Source organism: Nomascus leucogenys, chromosome 16 (assembly GCF_006542625.1).
Source record: "Nomascus leucogenys isolate Asia chromosome 16, Asia_NLE_v1, whole genome shotgun sequence".
Lineage (NCBI taxonomy): Eukaryota > Metazoa > Chordata > Mammalia > Primates > Hylobatidae > Nomascus > Nomascus leucogenys.
In genome coordinates, this window is record NC_044396.1 from 76,171,873 (window position 1) to 76,190,778 (window position 18,906).

General features: G+C 41.4%; 1 protein-coding gene across 1 annotated transcript in view; it reads left to right on the forward strand.

Moving 5' to 3' along the window:
* The window catches only part of FER1L6 (fer-1 like family member 6), a 162,898-nt gene extending 154,209 nt beyond the window's left edge, over nucleotides 1–8,689 (forward strand). Inside the window, exons 39-40 of the mRNA XM_030795069.1 lie at nucleotides 7,468–7,568; nucleotides 8,237–8,689. Of these exons, the coding sequence (XP_030650929.1) occupies nucleotides 7,468–7,568; nucleotides 8,237–8,420 (285 nt within the window). The 3' untranslated portion in view covers nucleotides 8,421–8,689. The remainder of the gene's footprint in view (nucleotides 1–7,467; nucleotides 7,569–8,236) is intronic.
* The last annotated feature ends 10,217 nt before the right edge of the window (nucleotides 8,690–18,906 follow it).

Consider the following 18,906-nt stretch of genomic DNA (forward strand, 5'->3'; position numbering starts at 1 on the left):
AGATCCTTGAAAAAGACATTCCCGGGTGTTAAAGACAAAAGACCTGTCAGCTTTCAAAACAATTTATATACATTACAAAGAGAAGAGAAAGTACTTACTACTTTTCTAAAGTAAATGCGCTAAGAGAAAAGAAAAGGGGGAAAGAAATCTCTTCCCATTTTCAACAGGGAGAACTAAGCCTCTCATTTTTAAATTTTATTTGCCCTTACACCTCCTAAAGGGAAAATAAGAATTGACTTCATTTTCATGCATACTAGTGGCCCATGGTCAGAGCCTTGGCTGAGCAGCATGGAACCTGGTCCTGAAAGCCCTGCTTTGGCCTGCAGAAGGGATGTATTCCAGCTACCCTTGTCCTCTTATTCTCTTGTTAAAGGAAAGGGGTCCCAGTCCAGACCCCAAGAGAGGGCTCTTGGATCTTGGGCAAGAAGGAATTCAGGGTGAGTCTGTAAAGAGAAAGCAAGTTTATTAAGAAAGTGAAGGAATAAAAGAATGGCTACTCCAGAGACCGAGCAGCCCCGAGGAGGGCTGCTAGTTGCCCATTTTTGTGGTTAGTTCTTGATGATATGCCAAACAAGGGGTGGATTCATGCCTTCGCTTTTTAGACCATATAGGGTAACTTCCTGACATTACTGTGGCATTTGTAAACTATCACGGTGTTCGCTGGTGGGAGTGTAGCAGTGAGGATGACCAGAGGTCACTCTCTTCCTCTGGTCGTTGGTTTTGCTGGGTTTTGGCTGGCTTCTTCACTGCAACCTGTTTTATCAGCAAGGTCTTTATGACCTGTATCTTGTGCTGACCCCCTATCTCATCCTGTGACTTAGAATGCCTTAACCGTCCGGAATGCAGCCCAGTAGGTCTCAGCTCCATTGTACCCAGCTCCTATTCAAGATGGAGCTGCTCCGGTTCAAATGCCTCTGACACTCCCCCTTAAGTAACCAATAACCTTATTAAGAAAATAACTTTCTCCTAATGGGGTAGCAAGTTAGGTGGTCCAGAGTAAATGGTGTAATGGAAAACTCCTGCCATTCCTGGGGGCACTTCTGTTTCCATGTGTGTAAAATCACTAGGTTAGACTGGGTGCCTCCAATACACATATCCAGCCTAAACATTCTCTAATCCCAACTCCGTGTGCACTCTCCTCCCGTTCTTTGAAGCCTGCATTCGAACATACTGTCTGGTTTTAGTTGCTGGCAGGCAAGAGAGGGTTTGTTTATGGCCACTGCCACCTGCCAGATTTATTTTTAAAGCTGCTTATCAGTGGTCCCCAGCAGTATCATTTAGATCACACAGCTTCTAGTGTGGAATGTGGCTGTCCTCATAGTAAATGAAAAACAGCTCCACGGGATTGCTGAGGAATGGGGACCCTTAGGAGAAAGAAAGGGAATATCTGCGACCATGTTCTTCATGAAGCACATTGCACTATGCATTTTATATGCCTTATCCCAAGTCATCCTACTCAGAGCAACCTTTAAAGAAATCATTCTTTTAAGAGATAAAGACAAAAAAATTTATTTTACAAGTTAATCCCACAAATCAACAGGCAGCCAAGGTAAATTCCATCTCCTGTACATCAACAACCAAAACTCAAAGGGAGGTTTCTATGCTTCCAGTTTGGTGTGAAAAACAGCTGTTAGCATCTATTATGGCTACATACTTATTCACTGTTGAATCTTTAGAACATAACATATAAGATAAATTCCTAGCATCCTGAAGTTCACAATTTAGCTGGGGAGGGTGGTAGATAGATCATTTAAATAATATTTAGCAAGATCAGATAGGAGCAGAGGAAGGAGATACTTTTATATAAAGATTATTCTTTAGGGTATATAATGTACATGTATAGGAAATTTGAAAAGCACAAAAAGGTAGAAAAAATAGCACACATATGTATACCATCTAAAGAAAACTCTTGCTAACGGTTTGGTTATTCTTAATATTTTCTCTATGCATCAATTTTACTTCCCTTTACATAATAATCATTCCATACTTAAAATAGTGACTTCTTCATTTTGTTCCACTCAGTTTTCTAATGAGCATTCCCCTACATTATACTAGCAATATTATTAACCCTTTATATTCTCAAAATAAAAATAACAGTTTAATCATTGTGTTTGTCCTCAACATTTATTCATTTAAAAAATTTGAGCATACAGAAAAGTTGAAATGGAACAATGATCAGCCATTGATCCACCACCAAGATTCAACAATTGCTAATATTTTGCCATATTTATTTTGTCAATATATTTGGGTATACTCCATTGATATATGAAGTATATTTGAGTATTCGTATATATATATGCCTATTTTTTGACTGAACAATTTAAGCTGTAGACAGTCTGACACTCTACCCCTAAATACCTCAGCATGCATCTCTCAGGAATATAGACACTCTCCTACATAACCACAATGCTGTCACCACATATAAGTAAGCAATGATTCCCTAATATAATCTGATATCCACACCATATTCATGTCTCCATCTAGAAAAAGAATACCCTATTGTCCCCAAAATATCTTATATAGCTGTTTCCTTTTCAAAACAAGACTCAATCATGGTTTATGTACTGCTTTGCATTATTATATCTCTTTGGTCCAGGTTAAAACAATCTTCTGACATTTTCCCTTCATGTTGACTATTTGATGAGACTAGGCTTGCCTTATCTGGTTGTTTTCTCATCATATTGCTTATCTTATTCTCTATCCTCTGTATTTCCTGTGAAGTGTAAGTTAGATATGACAGCATTTATCAAGTTGTTTCATATGTGATACTGTTTACTCCATAGCGGATCATGCCAGGAGGCACATGCTATCAGATGGTCTCACTATTAGTGATGCTGTGTTTGCTCACTTGACTATGTTGGTAAATACAAGATCTCTTCACTGTAAAGGCACATTTTCCCCTTTGCAGTTAGCAGGCAACTGGTGGGTAACGTGGTGCTGTGGGGAATTCCTGTTCTGCTCTACCCAAAGGCTTTAATAACTACTGGCAATCTTAATTATTTCATTGGTTTTATAAAAATTTTTCTAACCCTTCCTTACATCTGTCTAAGCTATTGATCGATCTATTTACCTACCTACTATCATTTTTTCTCCATTTATTGGTTGGCATTTATCTGTTAAAAAGAGCTTTCTCTCATCAATTGGAAATAAATCAGTCACCCTCCTCCCCTACCCCCCAAAAAGATAGGATAAATACATAATTATATCACTTAATAAACAAATTTTAGAATTCAGCATTGGTATAAGAGTCATCTCTAATGATTTTTCCCTTACTTTTTTTGTTGTTATTGTTATCACTATGGATTTTTAACAAATATGTTGTAAGCTCTATCCACTGAAGAATCTAGAAGTAAAATCACCCAGTAGCAAAGAAGCCTCCGAGCACCTAGATCCTGTTTCTATGTATCAGCTCCTACTAAAACCAACCAACCAAAGAACAAAAAACAGGGATCTTTGGGGAAATGGCTGACTCCAGGTCTGGGGCAGATAAAATCCAAAATGAGTCTGGGACATCTCGGTGGGGCAAATAGGACAATTTGAACATCCAAAAGAATAATGACTGTGCTTTGTACACAAGACTTTTTCTGAGTTTTGAATTATTTCCTTAACTTAGCTACCCAGAAATGGAATTCCTACATTCAGCATATAAGATTATATATGACATACAATAGACACATGTAGTTGTATGCATGTATATATTTGTATACAACTACATGTGTATTTTTGTGGTCATATATCTTATATATGTATATACATGCATGTATGTGATGTAACTATATATACACTTAAATACATGTATACATATATAATATATGCAATGTGTGTGTGTATATATATATATATATTCCTTTTCCTAAAAGATTTTGTCAGCATACTTTCCTCTATTAGCATATGAGAATGCCTCATGTAATTCCAGTCAGGGGTGTGTTTTAATAAGCAATAATCATTGCTGAAGGCATGTCCATTCCAAATGCAATCACTTCTCAGCCTCTGAAGGCATCCCTTCTGTAGGTATGGTGCAGTTTGGCACATTATATATGTGGTATGACAAATCCAGTCTTCTCAAGGATCTTTTCTTATTGTCTCCCATCCACGGATATCATTAGGCTAGTAGATAGTCTCTTGAACTGTCTATTTTTATTAGCTCTGATTTAAAATTACATTTAGAGGATATTATTAGCTTATGACCTCTCCTTGGTGCTGAGCTGAATGCTGATGGTTGAAACAGGACAGGAAACCTCTGTGTGGAACGATACCCAGAGCAGCAGCATTTATCGAAGCTGTCAGTAAACACCTTTCCCCTGCAGCCTTCCCAATGCCCGATAGATGCATTGCGACCATTCTAGCAGGGTGGTAGAGCTGGTGCAAGGTTCTTCATGATGATAACAAATGACGCCTATCTCTAGGACAGAAGTAATTTAATATTCTCTGCCTCCCTTTTCTTTGCATTTCTTTTCCTATAGGAATCTGGGCCTGTGGGACTTTTCTGGTATTTTCTCTATGGGCAGAAGATGTTTTCTGTTAAACTGCATGTTTCTGTTGATGAAATAGTGTTGAAGTTAACAACTACCATAGTTAAAGGCTTTCCTTTAACAGGCCCTAGGCTAAGCACTGCATATGTGTTATTTCATTTATTTTTCGAAGCAACTTTATAGGGTACATGCTGTTAATAGCCTCAGTACAGTGAGACTTAAAGAGGGCAGGTGACTTACCCAAGATCACACAGATAGTAAATTTTAGAGCCTGGTTTCAAATGCAGATCTGTCTATTCACAAGTCCTATTCATTTGACTATTTGCTATATGTGTTGTGCTATGCTATGCCATGCCATGCTATGCTATAATATTAAGCTATCCAAAGCCAGCCCACAGAGATCAAAAGCATATACTAATGCCAGAGCAATGACAGCAATTACGGGGTTCCTCTTGAATATTTCAGAAACAGCACATTTATTCATCGTTAAATAAGTAGCCTACTTTTTTTCTTCCAGAACAAGGTGCCACTTAGACACGTGAAGTAGCAGAGGAATGGAGTTTGGCATCAAAGGACCTTGGTGCAAATCCTGGTTTTGTAATATCAGTTAGCAAATATCACCAAGCCTTGGTTTCCTTGGCTGTAAAGTGATAATAAAAATGCCGTCTACTTTGTCAGATAGCCAAAAAGGGCATGCATGAAGCACCATGCAAGTTATAAAGTGCCAGAGCTGAGTTTATTGTTATTAAGAGTAGAGAACAAAGGGGCAGCTGCGATCCTCTTCCTGTGGCCCTAACTTATTCTCTGTTGATTTCTATTCTCTCTTCCAAGCATTCTGGATCCTAGCAATCAGTTAGCTCCTCTTAAGCTGACTCTACTTCAAATTAGAGGAATTGGATGAAGTTCCTAGTGTATAACACACTGCTCAATGGAGCTTAAGTTACCTGTGAATGATCTCTGGAAATAAGTCTGTTTTGTACATTGGAGAACATTTTTCCATGAGTTTTGGACTTAACTTTGCCTTTCATCAATCCTAGAAGTTAGAGCCAGATAGCCCTAGAAAGCATCTGGCCATTTGACAGATGAGAAAACTGAGACTCAAGAAGACAAATACCATTGGATGGTGATTATGAAGACAATTATGGAAACATGTTAGAGCTAGGCAGGCTCTTATAAAACTTCTAGTCCAATTTTCTGGCAATTAGATGAATAAGTTGGGAGGCAGCCTGCTATAATGGAAAGAGTATGAGCTTTGGTATCATACAGACTTGGGTTCAAATTCCAGTTGGTTGGCTTGTTGCCTGCGTGACCTTGGAAAAGTTATTTGATCTGTGATTTCATTTCTTCATCTACATAAGGGAGACCTACCTTGCTTATTGCTATGATTGATAGACAGATAAATGATAGAATAAACAAACCTGGGACAAAGTGAGTGATCAGTAAGATACATATATCTTACTGTATACATATCTTACTGATATATATATATATGTATAAGATATATATACAGTTAGATATATTATTACTCCACTATTGATGGATATGTAAAGGAAGAATTAAAATCAATAGAGGCTTTATATTTTTTCCCACAGTTTTCAAATATTTTCTGAGTGCCTATATGAGCAAGTCATTGACTATGGGGCTAAGATTTCTCAATGGGAATGAGAGACTACATATATACATGTTTTCATGAAACATTTCTAGGTCATAGGACATTTAATGCTACTCTGAGTTGGGCCAGAGTTCCAGTTCAAAGGATGAATGAGACCATCTAGATTTTAACTCATGATTTAACCTGTAATGAAAGTCCACTGCACTTCTTTAATAATTCAGGCAGGTCTGCCACTCCCTCTCTTCTCCTGTCCCTCAGCCTTACCCCATGTATTCTGTATCTTTCTTATATCTCCCATGATTATATTATAATGGCTGCCAGCAACCAAACCTACTTGTGAAGAAGTCCTGACCTTTTAGGGTGAATGGGTGAGTTAACACAAGACCACTGCCTCAGCAGAATCTTAGACTTCAGTCATGCCTCTGAAGTGAAGTAATGCCCAGTCCATGTGTGATTCAGAGGAAGAGGCTTTATCAGCAATCGTGTGTAATAAAATGCTTCACTCCTACCAGCTCTGCCTCCCTCCTATCATCTTGAATTTCAATGCATAAAACCAAAAGAGGCAGGAGAAATGAGGGTCTCTGTCACCAAGAATAGGAGCTCCAGGAGATCAGAAATTCTGTTTTTCTTAATCATTGTTGAGGCTCTGGTGCCTAGAACAGTGCGTGGCATGCAAAGGATCCCCAAAAGTACTGAATGAATGAGTGAACAGGAGAAAATGTCTCTTAACTTTTGCGGGGGTCCTATCTCATCTTTTGATAAATCAAGACATACATCCCTGACAGAAACTATGGCACAGTGCTCTAAAGAAACACATTACTCACAATTTTCAAATAAAATAGGCCATTTCTTATTGAGGGAACAGGAAGAGGGAGGGAGTGCTATAATAAAAGGATAACCCTAAAATAACTCGTGGGGACAACAAAAAGAATGAAGAATGACAGAAAAAAGCCATTCGGCAAATGTGGGGCCACTGTCACCAATTTCCTCTTGAGAACTGACAGAGAAGACAGACTGTATCAGAATCAAAAGGGTCTGCCACTCAAGTAATTAGTCCCCTTTCTAATTACTGTAATATTTTTTCAGATATCAAGTGTTTACAAGAAGAATAGTACATGTGACTGAGCTTGTGTGTCTGTGTGGACACATGGGACCCTTTCCTTCCACAAATCTTGAAATAACATCATTCCTAGGCTTTTACTGTTCATCATAAAAATGGCTTCTCCCAGGACCAAAAAAAGCAACAATATTTATCAAAAATAAAGCAGCGGGATAATCAAAATACTTCCTGGAATTCTCCAACTTGGTAACACTTCTAGAAGGTTGCCATTGGCTCAGTGGGTCTTTGTGACTAGAAACAAAAGCTTTTGCATCTTTTTGCAGGGCAAGGTTGAAGCTGAGTTCCACCTAGTTACAGCAGAAGAAGCTGAGAAAAATCCTGTTGGAAAAGCCCGAAAGGAGCCAGAGCCCCTGGCCAAGCCCAAGTGAGTGGAGTTGCGAGTGGGAACATCAGAAATGGGAAGGGGCCTTTGCAGTCCTTGCTGGTGTCTGATAGTGGCATTTCTTTAGAGCAGCCCCGTGGGAGAACTGGGAAGCCAGGAGGCAGTCAAGTCAATTGGTGCTTTCCAACCTGTGTAGCTTTTCGAAGAAAAAGCTAGATATAAGAAATATAAGACATAAACTATGCCTTCCAGGAGCTTTCGATCTATTTGGGGAACATAACACATTCATAAAATAGTTGTCAGAGTGTAGAAGACTCTGTAGTTTCAAAAGGGGGTGAGTCAAGCGATGAATGAGTTAGGAACTTGAAGTGAAGGGAATCATTGGGGCCTGAGGCTGTCAGGAAAGACTTCATAGAAAAGGTGGGATTTGAGCTGGCAGGTTGGACAGATGGAGGGTGGTGGGGCCTTGGGCTGGATTCTAACTGGCCTCTTGCTCTCTGCTCCATACCACCCTGTAACCATGATAAAGGAATCCTCATCATACAAATGTCAGGCTGCTCCTGCTTCAGGCGACATGCTCTTCTCCCATTTTCAGGGCTCTCCCTATGGGTCCTCAGAAAGTGGGAGTCAGAAACACTTCCTGGGGTCTTAAGCATTCTGAGTGTTGACAGGATGACCCCCTTTTTGACTTTCTCTTCCTTCCCCCTCAGCCGCCCAGACACCTCCTTTTCCTGGTTCATGAGCCCCTTTAAGTGCCTGTACTACCTCATCTGGAAGAATTACAAAAAGTACATCATCATTGCTTTCATTCTGATCATCCTCATCATCTTCCTGGTCCTTTTCATCTACACCTTGCCAGGAGCCATCAGCCGAAGGATCGTTGTGGGCTCATAGAGAACCACGGAGGACCCAGATCCTCACCATATACTAATCCTCTCTTCCTCATCTGGGAGCATCTAAGAACTTGTCCCATGCATGGCACTGTGCTGAGTGCTAAGGGGACAGATCAACCTGTCTTGGAAGAGATGGAAAAGAAACATTTCCTCCCTGCTCCAACCCCTGCTTCCAAGTTTCAAATTTATAAGGCATGTTTTATCCCTTGGGCAGCATGAAATAAGGCACTTTCACCTCATGGTAATCAACAATGACCTCAAACTGACTTAAATCAATGTTTTCTTTATGTAATTGGTTATATTCTGAGTTTAGTTCTGGGTTGGAGATTTTACTAGAAGTATTTTATTTTAAATAAATTTACTAGAAGTATTTTATTTTAAATAAATTTTTAGGCCAGTTGTGGCGGCTCACGCCTATAATCCCAGCACTTTGGGAGGCTGAGGCAGGTGGATCACTTGAGGCCGGGAGTTCAAGACCAGCCTGGCCAACATAGTGAAACCGCTTCTATACTAAAAATACAAAAATTATCGGGCATGGTGGCACGCACCTGTAATCCCAGCCACTTGGGAGGCTAAGACATGAGACTCTCTTGAACCCGGGAGGCAGAGGTTGCAGGGAGCTGAGATTGTGCCACTGCACTCCACCCTCAGTGACAGAGCAAGACTGTATATCAGAAAAATATAAAAATAAAAATAAAATTTTAGAGCAAACAAACTGAAAATATTATAGCAAATTACTAGATATTGAACCTGTCCCATATATCTTAACCTTGTATAATCCTTATAGTTTGCAGAACATTCACTTAGGCTGTGAAACTGGCTTGCAGACAATGTCACATAAATCATCTAAAATACCTTATTGTTGAAATTTCCATCTAGAGATGAGATGTTGTGGATTTTCTATTAAAGTCACCACTTGTAGAACATATTCAATAGTAGTAGTTGGTTCTGGAGAAACCTATTTTGATTTATGCTCTGTGGCCATTTCCAGATGGGAACTTTATAATATGTTGTAAGATATATGAAATATAATTGTGTGGATGGGTCAGGGCAGCTCCATGCCACCAGTGGGAATTCTCTTTCGTCAGATACACAAGCTCCACCAAGTATGGTGTTCCCATAGACCATGATACACGTGGCCGTCCCTGGCACTATTCAGCACTTAGCTTGACCACCATATGTACCAGGTTTCATCATGAATCTTAAGCACGAATTTTTATTTTATTTGAGACAAAAAGTCTTACTCTTCACCCAGGCTGGAGTATAGTGGCACGATCTCGGCTAACTGCAATCTCCACCTCCTGGGTTCAAGCAATTCTCATGCCTCAGCCTCCTCAGTAACTAGGATTACAGGCACTCGCCACCACACCTGGCTAATTTTTTTTTTTTTGTATTTTTAGTAGAGATGGGGTTTCACCAGGTTGGCCAGGCTAGTCTTGAACTCCTGGCCTCAAGTGATCTGTCCACCTCGGCCTCTTAAAGTGCTAGGATTATAGGCAGGAGCCACCACACCCAGCTGCTTAAGCACAAACTAATTTCGAAACCAGTCTTAGAAATGATATCCTTCCTACGCACTTGTCAAATGGGGTCAGTTTTTCTTGAAAGTAAACCTCTGCTCTTCATCACACAATCTAAATGTGCCACCCTACCTAAGGCAGGGACTTGAAATGAGGGGCAGGTTTTCTCAGATAAAATAAGGAAACAGAAGAATTGGAATATTTAGTCTCAATTCCCATGCACAATTTTCGGCCTCACATGCAAATCAATATAGCAACCATTTCTTTTTTCTATCAGCAAGAGCCATGTGTTGGTATTGGGAGGCTAGGTTGGAATTCCCCTCTTGACACCAGAAACACCAGGGCTACTGTTTTGTCTGATAGCCTAGCCCAGATGTAACTTCTAAAGGGTAACATTTATTTCTACATAGAAAGTCATTTTTAGAATGTTCCTGGTCCATCAAAGACTAAAAGAATGTTCTGTGTGATTCTGGACTTAAGTCTTTTTCACTGAATTCTGGCCCTAGATACTCACTAGTAACCATAATGCCCTGTTTTCCCCAAATGCTGAAATGGAACATTTACTGCATTGGCAATGTTTTCTAGTGGGATTGGTTACACAAACTGTCATCCATTCTTACTGTGCACTATTACACAGCCATAATTAATGATGTAGTTAAAAATATTTGATGGCATAGAATACATACATTGAATACATTGTAAGTAACAAAACATACAGGTTAGAAAGCTGTATGTATAGCATGTTGTAAAAAGAAAATATATATACACACATAGCAAAAAATGTCAGGAAGCATATACCAAAATGCTAATGATTGATTATCTTTAAGTAGTATCATCTTTTTTACTTCTTGTCTTTCTGTTTCTCCTTGTCTTTCTGTTTCTCCTAAAACTTCTAAAATAAAAAGGTATTTTTTTCATGTCAAAAGTTTAATAAACTTATGTGTCCATTTAAAAATATTCATCAAGTGTCTCCTATGTTCTGGGCAGTGGGGATACGGCAGAGATAAGACAAACAAACATGTCACCCTACCTCCATGGATTTTTCACTCCAGTAGCTCCCCAAGATATTTTATCTTCAAATTACGGGTCATCCAAGAAAGGCACCAGATAAGGAATGTATTTCATGGATGAGGTTTAGGAAAAAGTATGAATATACCTCTGGTGATGTTGACAAGGACAACAGCATTATTTTAGAATAAATTTGAAAGTAAGGTATTACGCTTTCTGCTGGATTGTGGACAGGAAAACTCTTGACAAAAATGTACATTTTTCAAATTCATAATAAAAAGCTAAAAGTTGAAAATCCTTCTAAGTTAAACAGAGCTCATTAACTCTCCTTTGATGTCAAAAGACATTCAAATGCTAAAAGCCTGGAGCAGTATTTGAAACACTTTCGGATCAGATGGCGTCTTAAGAAATGTGTGAGAAGAAGTGGAAAGCAATGATAATTTTGGAATCAGCTATGTCTGGTATTCTATACATAGTATATTACGTGCCTGTCCTGCATGTAAAAATTAAATAAAATAATGTTCTGTGTCTAATTGTGCAGCCCTGGTGCTAAAGATACTAGTGTTGTTTTTTTTTTTTTAACCCATTTCCCAAGAAGTTGTCATGAGTTCCTACTTGTGTTCTTAAAAAAGATTAATTTAAATGTATTCATTTGATAGCTTAGAGTTTTCTTACAGTTTAAATCTGCTTCAGAAAGGTTTTATTTATGTATTTTACAACAATTTGAATCTTTTTCCCCCAAACAAAGCAAAACAAAATTAATACCAGCAATAACAACAACAACAACAAACAACCCGCAGGATGGGATATCCAGTTCTGTGCCACCAGAGATTGAAACATTTGGTACCTCTCTTGCTCTTTCCTTTATAAGACACATACATGGAAATTACAAGATCTACTTAACAGCTGGGGCCATTTGGTGCTTATTCATTTAACAGATAATTATTAAGTTCCATCCATTCCAGGTGCTGTAATCAGCACTGGGGGTACAAAAGTAAACAGTTAAAGTCCTTGCTCAAACTCATGGAACACAGAGCTTGATGGAGAGAAGACATAAAACAATCACACGCATAGATCATTACAGACTGATGGACTAAACAGAAACAAAATACTGGAAGCAGAGAAAGAACACCTTACAGGGGGCCTGCACCCAGTCTGGCATCAGAGAGGCATCCTGGGGAAGGGATGGCTTAAGGGAGATGACGGAAGAAGAGATGGAGAGAAGGAAGAGCTCCCAGACAGAAGATGGCATGTGCAAAGGCCCGGTGGTGAGAGGGTGCAAGGCACATAGAGGAGTCTGAAAGACCGCATCATAGTGAGAGGCAGAGGGTCCTGAGATGGAGCTGGAAAGTCATGCAGGAGCCATATCCTTAAGGGTTTGGGTCTTTATTTTAAGGGCAATGGATAGCTATTGAAGAATTTTGAGCAATGGAGAGGTAAACTTAGATTTCCATTCCATATGGAGAACAGAATAGTAGCCCTCCCCACAAGAGGGTGGCTATGTTCACTCAGTAATGGCAATAGAGGAGGGAAGTGGAGGGATCAGAGATTCTATCTTTAAGGCTCCAGGGTGGTCTCGTGGGCAACTTGGATCTAGTGTCAACTCTGTTTCATACAAACTATGTGACCTAAGGCAGCTACCTTCTCATCTCTGATCCACAGTTTCCTAGTCATATGAGGAGGTTCATATATATGGTGAGGAAAAGTCCATGGCATATCCTGGTGCAAGGCTAACATGTTCATGGGTCTGCAGCATGGAGAGTTTGAAGGGGTGGATTGAACTCAGAGCTGGATAGTGAAGGGCTTTGAATGCCATGCTAAAAAGGTTGGATTTATGCAACATAAAGTGGTGAACCCTGGGAGGGTTTAAGCAGAGAAGTGGCAAGAACAGGTCTATGAATTTGACAAGTTGTTCAGCCTTCTGTGCATAACAAATTGTCAGGGACAATTGAGGTGGGAGACATCTTAAGAATCACGAGACATAACCCTGGCAGTCATACAAGAGCCAAAAAGAAATTATTTAGGCAGATAGTGAGGGTACGAGAATTCTCAGTGGAAGTTGCTTTAATAAAAAGCAGCCCCCAAAATAATTTTCTAACAAAAAGCAGCCTAAAAAGTCAAGCTGCAGCCGGGCGCGGTGGCTCACGCCTGTAATCCCAGCACTTTGGGAGGCTGAGGCGGGTGGATCACGAGGTCAGGAGATCGAGACCACGGTGAAACCCCGTCTCTACCAAAAATACAAAAAATTAGCTGGGCACGGTGGCGGGTGCCTGTAGTCCCAGCTGCTACGGAGGCTGAGACAGGAGAATGGCGTGAACCCGTGAGGCGGAGCTTGCAGTGAGCCGAGATTGCGCCACTGCACTCCAGCCTGGGCGACAGAGCGAGACTCCGTCTCAAAAAAAAAAAAAAAAAAAGTCAAGCTGCAAACATAGATAAGCAAGCTGGAAGCTTACACAGGTAAATGCCGGCAGCTATGCCAGTAGAAAAGGACTACCTGGAAGCCAGGTATGTTCAACATGGAGGTTCCCACCTTTTCTTTGTCATCACGTGAGCAGTAAACAAGCAGGCAACATGGCGCCAGCCAGGTAGAGAACCCATTTGCATAATAAAAGATTAGGGTGGAGTAGCCAGCTTCTTTGTGCACTATGTAAATGAAACATCTGGTCCAACCAATCCTCTGTGCCCTATGTAAATCAGACACTGCCTCAAGCTCATCTATAAAACCAACCACATCACACTGGGAACCGGGAGATCCATTCCAAACCTCTTCCCTCTGCACAAGGGAGCTTTTCTCTTTTGCCCATTAAACTTCTTCTCTTAAACGCACTCCTTGTGTGTCTCCATTCTTAATTTCCTTGGTATGAGGCAATGAACCTCGGGTATTATCCCAGACAAACGACGTCAACGCCACTTCAGCAGGATATAAGAACCTATGCCAGGACCATGGCTGCGAGGATGGAAAGGGAAAGCCAGATTCCAGGATGTTGACGTTGCTCCCAGAGGCACCTGCCAGAGAGGACGAGGGAGTTTGGATGCTGGCTCCACGATTTCTACCTGGGCAGGTCACTTAGCCTCCCAGAGTCTCAATTTCCTCATTTGATAAGAAGGAGGTATTACCTGCTTGGCAAACGTTGGTGTAAAGATTGAAGAAAATGTATGGAAAGCGTATAGCAAGAGCCTGGCACAAAGCCAGTCCTCAAAGGTAGTAGCTTAGGTCACAGGTATCACTTCTACAGGCAGAACCAACAGGGTATGGAGCTTAACTGGAAATGCACAGTGAGAAGAAAGGATCAGACCTTTCAGAAATGTTCTGCTACGCAGACTAAGAAACTTTTCAACCAGTAATTATCCTGAATGCATTAGTTTTCTATTGCTTTCTGTAACGGATAACAAACTCAGTCGACTAAAGCAATACAGATTTACTGTCTTACAGTTCTGTGGGTCAGAAGTCCACCATGGGTCTCACTGAGCCAAACTCACGATGCTGGCAGGGCTGCCTTCCCTCTGGCGGCTCTAGGGGAGAGGCTGCTTCCTGGCCTTTTTCAGCTTCTAGAGACGGCCTGCATTCCTGGGCTCCGGGCCCCCTTTCTCCATTTTCAAAGCCAGCAACATTCCAGCATCTCTCTGTGCCTTTCTTCTGTAGTCACATCTAACTCTGACTACACCTGAAAAAGTTCTTGCTTTTTTTTTTTAATGCTTCTAATATTTTAAGTTGTTATTTTATTTATTGATTTTGAGACAGTCTCACTCTGTTGCCCAGGCTGGAGTGCAGTGGTGCGATCTTGGCTCACTGCAACCTCCACATCCCAGGCTCAAGCAATTCTGTCTCAGCCTCCCGGGTAGCTGGAATTACAGGAACCAGCCACCATGCCCAGATAATTTTTGTATTTTTAGTAGAGACGTTGTTTCACCATATTGGCCAGGCTGGTCTCGAACTGCTGACCTCAACTGATCTGCCTGTCTTGGCCTCCCAAAGTGCTGCGATTACAGGCGTGAGCCACCATGTCTGGCTTAAGTTGTTATTTCTTTTAAGGCCCGTGTGATAATATTGCCCCCCACTCTATGATCCAGGATAATTTCCCCCATTACAAGGTCTTTAATCACATTTGCAAAGGGGACACTTTGTCATATAAAGGAACATTCATAAGTTTTAGGATTAGGACATGGGCTTTTTTTTTTTTTTTGGCAGAGGGAGATACTATTCGTCTACCACATTGAATATCTCCCAGGCATGGTAGTTCAGTTCAATTTGGAAGTCAATTCAGGAGAGCTTTGAAAGTTGGTGGGATGATTATGGTATGTGAAAGGGAAGGCTCCACAGACACTTTTCTCTCAGAACAAGATGTTTTCATTTGCTGTTCAACCTCTCAAGTGACAATTATCTCAGAAACAAAAGGGAAGGATCCCTCCTGTCCTTCCCTGGCTGATTAAATCCTGGAAAGCACAGTGGATGAGGTGCTTTCTGAGCAGATGTGACAGGACCCTGCCACTTCTTCCCACATCCCAGCCTCAGGAGAGCCACATAAACCTCTTAAGTTCAGCTTTTCTTCAACGCAGCAGCAGTTTCTTTACATTCTTTGTTCTCCCTAGTTTATAAAGGGCAATTTGAGAAAAGTACATTTTTCTGAAGCATTGTGTGGTTTCTGTATCATTGTACTAGCACAAAGAAAATGGGCTTTGGAAACAGAGAGAATGCCATTGAAACTTAGGCGTAGCCACTTACTAGCTGCATGACCTGGAGGGAGTTATTCAATGGCTCTGAATCTCATGTTCCCGATGCATAAAATGAAGATAACACCCATCTTACAGGATTGTGTGGGCTGGGCATGTGCAGTGGTGGTAATGACTGGGGACAGAAGTAGAGGAACTTTGTTATAAAGTGTCTAGTGTCTTGTCTTCTGTATCATAGGTATTTAAATTAATAATCGCTTACTATCTAAGCAACAAACTAATATTCCTTCAGTGCTCTTATAGATTACAAAGTAATACATACAGTTCCTCATGAATTCTCCCAAGAATCCCATTTTGTAGAGAGGAAACAGCTACAGGAACCTCCAGATCACCTGTTCATTTGGAACAGATCTAAGACCCACGCCCAGGCCTCCTTTCTACTCCTTTGCTCTTTCCTTACTAAGAGGCTGCCTGATGGTTGATTTAAGGTGGGTAGGGTTGCCTCCAGGCAGAAAATTCCTCAGTGATTTTTTGAGGTTCATTCATGAGTTAGGGGTTGATCTGGCACCCCTGAAACATCTCAAATACGTTTTACACAACACTATCATGTTTTGAGCCTCTCTTTTCACTTGAACCACATCATTTGATGGTTAGAGAATGTAATGGGCATCTCTCATTCATGCTACCCTAGACCTTTAAATACTTTGTTTTCCACATTTGACACATCTTCTAGTGAGAATCTCCCCATTCTCAGTGCAGAGAACAAACTGCGGAGTGCAGACACTTAACTGAGCTCCCCACAGCCAGGCATACAACTTGGAAATTAGTTGTGTGAAGAAACAGAAAAAGAAGGAGGTATCGATCACCCCAGACACTGCTAGCTGCATAATAAACATCCATTTCTCCCTCCTCCTTGGTAGTAGAATCCCAGCTGTAGCTGGGGGAGAATGTGCTGAACTAAAAGCACATATTTCCAATCTCTTGCTATTAGGGGTAGCCAAGGCTATGTAAGCAGAGCTCACTGGGGAGGGCTTTTAGGAAATCTCATTAAAGGGAGTTCACTCAGTGGCAGGCTCTGCATGCATTTCTTCTTCCTCTTTCATCTGAATTGTGGTGTGATAGCTGGGGTCACATCGATTGGGCAGTCACCAAGCCATTTCTAGTTGGTGTGTCTCTGGATTTTTCTATGCAAAAGCCAAATAAACCTCTATCTTTCTAAAGCCAAAGTTATTTGGGAGTGTTGGTGTTATACACAGCTGAATCAAATCCCAACTGACACAAAGAAGCTTTCCTTGACCTTACAGAAATGGAGCCACTTTCTTCCAGTACCTTGTCTGAGTTGCTTCACCTCAGATCAATAAAGGACCAGGTAACACTAGGCCCCTTTGTGATGACATTTCTCTTCAAGTTAGAGCTAAAGCCCATGGAGAATTTCATGTCAGGAGGCACCTCTGCATTGGTGGACCAAGTCAAGCAGTTAGAATCTTCAAGTAAAAGTTCTCTCTTATTTCCTGAGCTTCTCTTAAACTTCACCTTTAACTTTTTAAAATTTACTTTTAATTTTGGTATAATATACATAACACACAATTTACCAATTTAACTGTTTTTACAAGTACAGTTTTTTTTCCTTTTTTTTTTTTTTTCCACAGAGAATGGGGTCTCGCTATGCTGCCTGGGCAGGTCTTGAACTCCTGGGCTCAAGCTATCCTCCTGACTCTGCTTCCCTAAGTGCTGGGATTACAGGTGTGACCCACTGTTCTTGGCCATGTACAGTTCTGTGACATTAAGTACATTCACATTGTCATGCAACCATCATCGCCATCTATCTCTAGAACTTTTTCCATATTGTAAGACTGAAACTTTGTACCCATAACCCCCCATTTCTCCCACCCCCTAGCCCCTGGAAACCACCATTCTACTTTCTGTATGAATTCGACTAATACAGTATTTGTTCTTTTGTGACTGGTGTATTTCACTTAGTATACTGTCTTCAAGGTTCATCTATGTTGTAGCATGTGTCAGAATTTCTCTCCTTTTAAAAGCTGAATAAAATAAAAACACCAAATTTTGTTTATCCATTCATGGGCACTTGAATTGCTTTCACCTTTTTGCCATTGTAAATCATGTGGCTATAAACATAGGTATACAAATATCTCCTCCAGACACTGTGTGATAGTCTGTTCTTTCATTACTGTGAAGAAATTCCTGAGACTGGGTAATTTATAAAGAAAAGAAGTGTAGAGGAGTTGGGTCAAGATGGCAGACTAGAAGCAGCTCATGTGTGCTGCTGTCATGGAGAGGAAATGAAAGGGCTAGTGAATGCTGACTCTGCAGGCTGATTATCTGAGAAACACATCAGGATCCATCAAAGCAGCAGGGGAACACAGAGAGCAAAGAGGAGGGAAGCTGGGCTTCCCAGCCTGTCTGGGCTCAGTGCAGAGCTGGAAGAACCTCTCCATCATGGGAAAGGGTGAGTGAGTGAGAGCCTCCTGAGGGATTCACACTCTTCACAGGGATCTATGCAAAAATGGGAATAGGAAAAACCCCCTGGCACCCTAACACAACCTCTCCAACCACGCTTCTAAACTGAGACAGAGAGCTACTTGGATGTTTTGCAGGAGAAACTCTTGAGTCTAAGGGGACCTCTAAAAGTCTTGAGGTCTGCAGCAGACCAGCACTGGTGTCATGGCCCCAATAGAGGCTGCAGTCAGAGTACCTGGGAGCAGTAGGATTGCTCTGCCCATTCTCACCAGACAAGGCTCAGCACCAGCTTCCAGCCCAGCAGACTACTTCTGTGTGAACTCAGCCAGTGGGTGACCCTACCCACTCCTGCCACTGGTAGCCCAGGAGGGCAACACCTGCTAGAGATTCCAGCCCAGTGGTCTCACTTCCACTTGAATTCAGTTGCGGGCACAGCCTCTTCTCATTCCGGGAAGCACCCGGATGGCAGAGTGGGTGGCCTCACCTACCCCTGGTGGCCAGGCAGGCAATGGCTGTTAGGACTTCTAGCCCAATGGTCCCACTTCTGTGTGAACTCAGCTGGCAGGTGCAGCCTCCTGTTGTCCTGGGAAGCACCTGGATGGCAGGATAGGCAACCCCACCCACCCCTGCCATTGGTAGCCAGGTGGGCAAGGGCTGCCAGAGCTTCCAACCAAATGGTCTTGCTTCTGTCTGAATGTAGCCAGCAGATACAGCCTCCTGTTGTTCTGGGAGGCAGCCAAACAGTGGGTTGAGTGACTCCACCTACCTCTACCTCTCATAGCCAGGTGAACCACACCTGCTAGTGCTCCC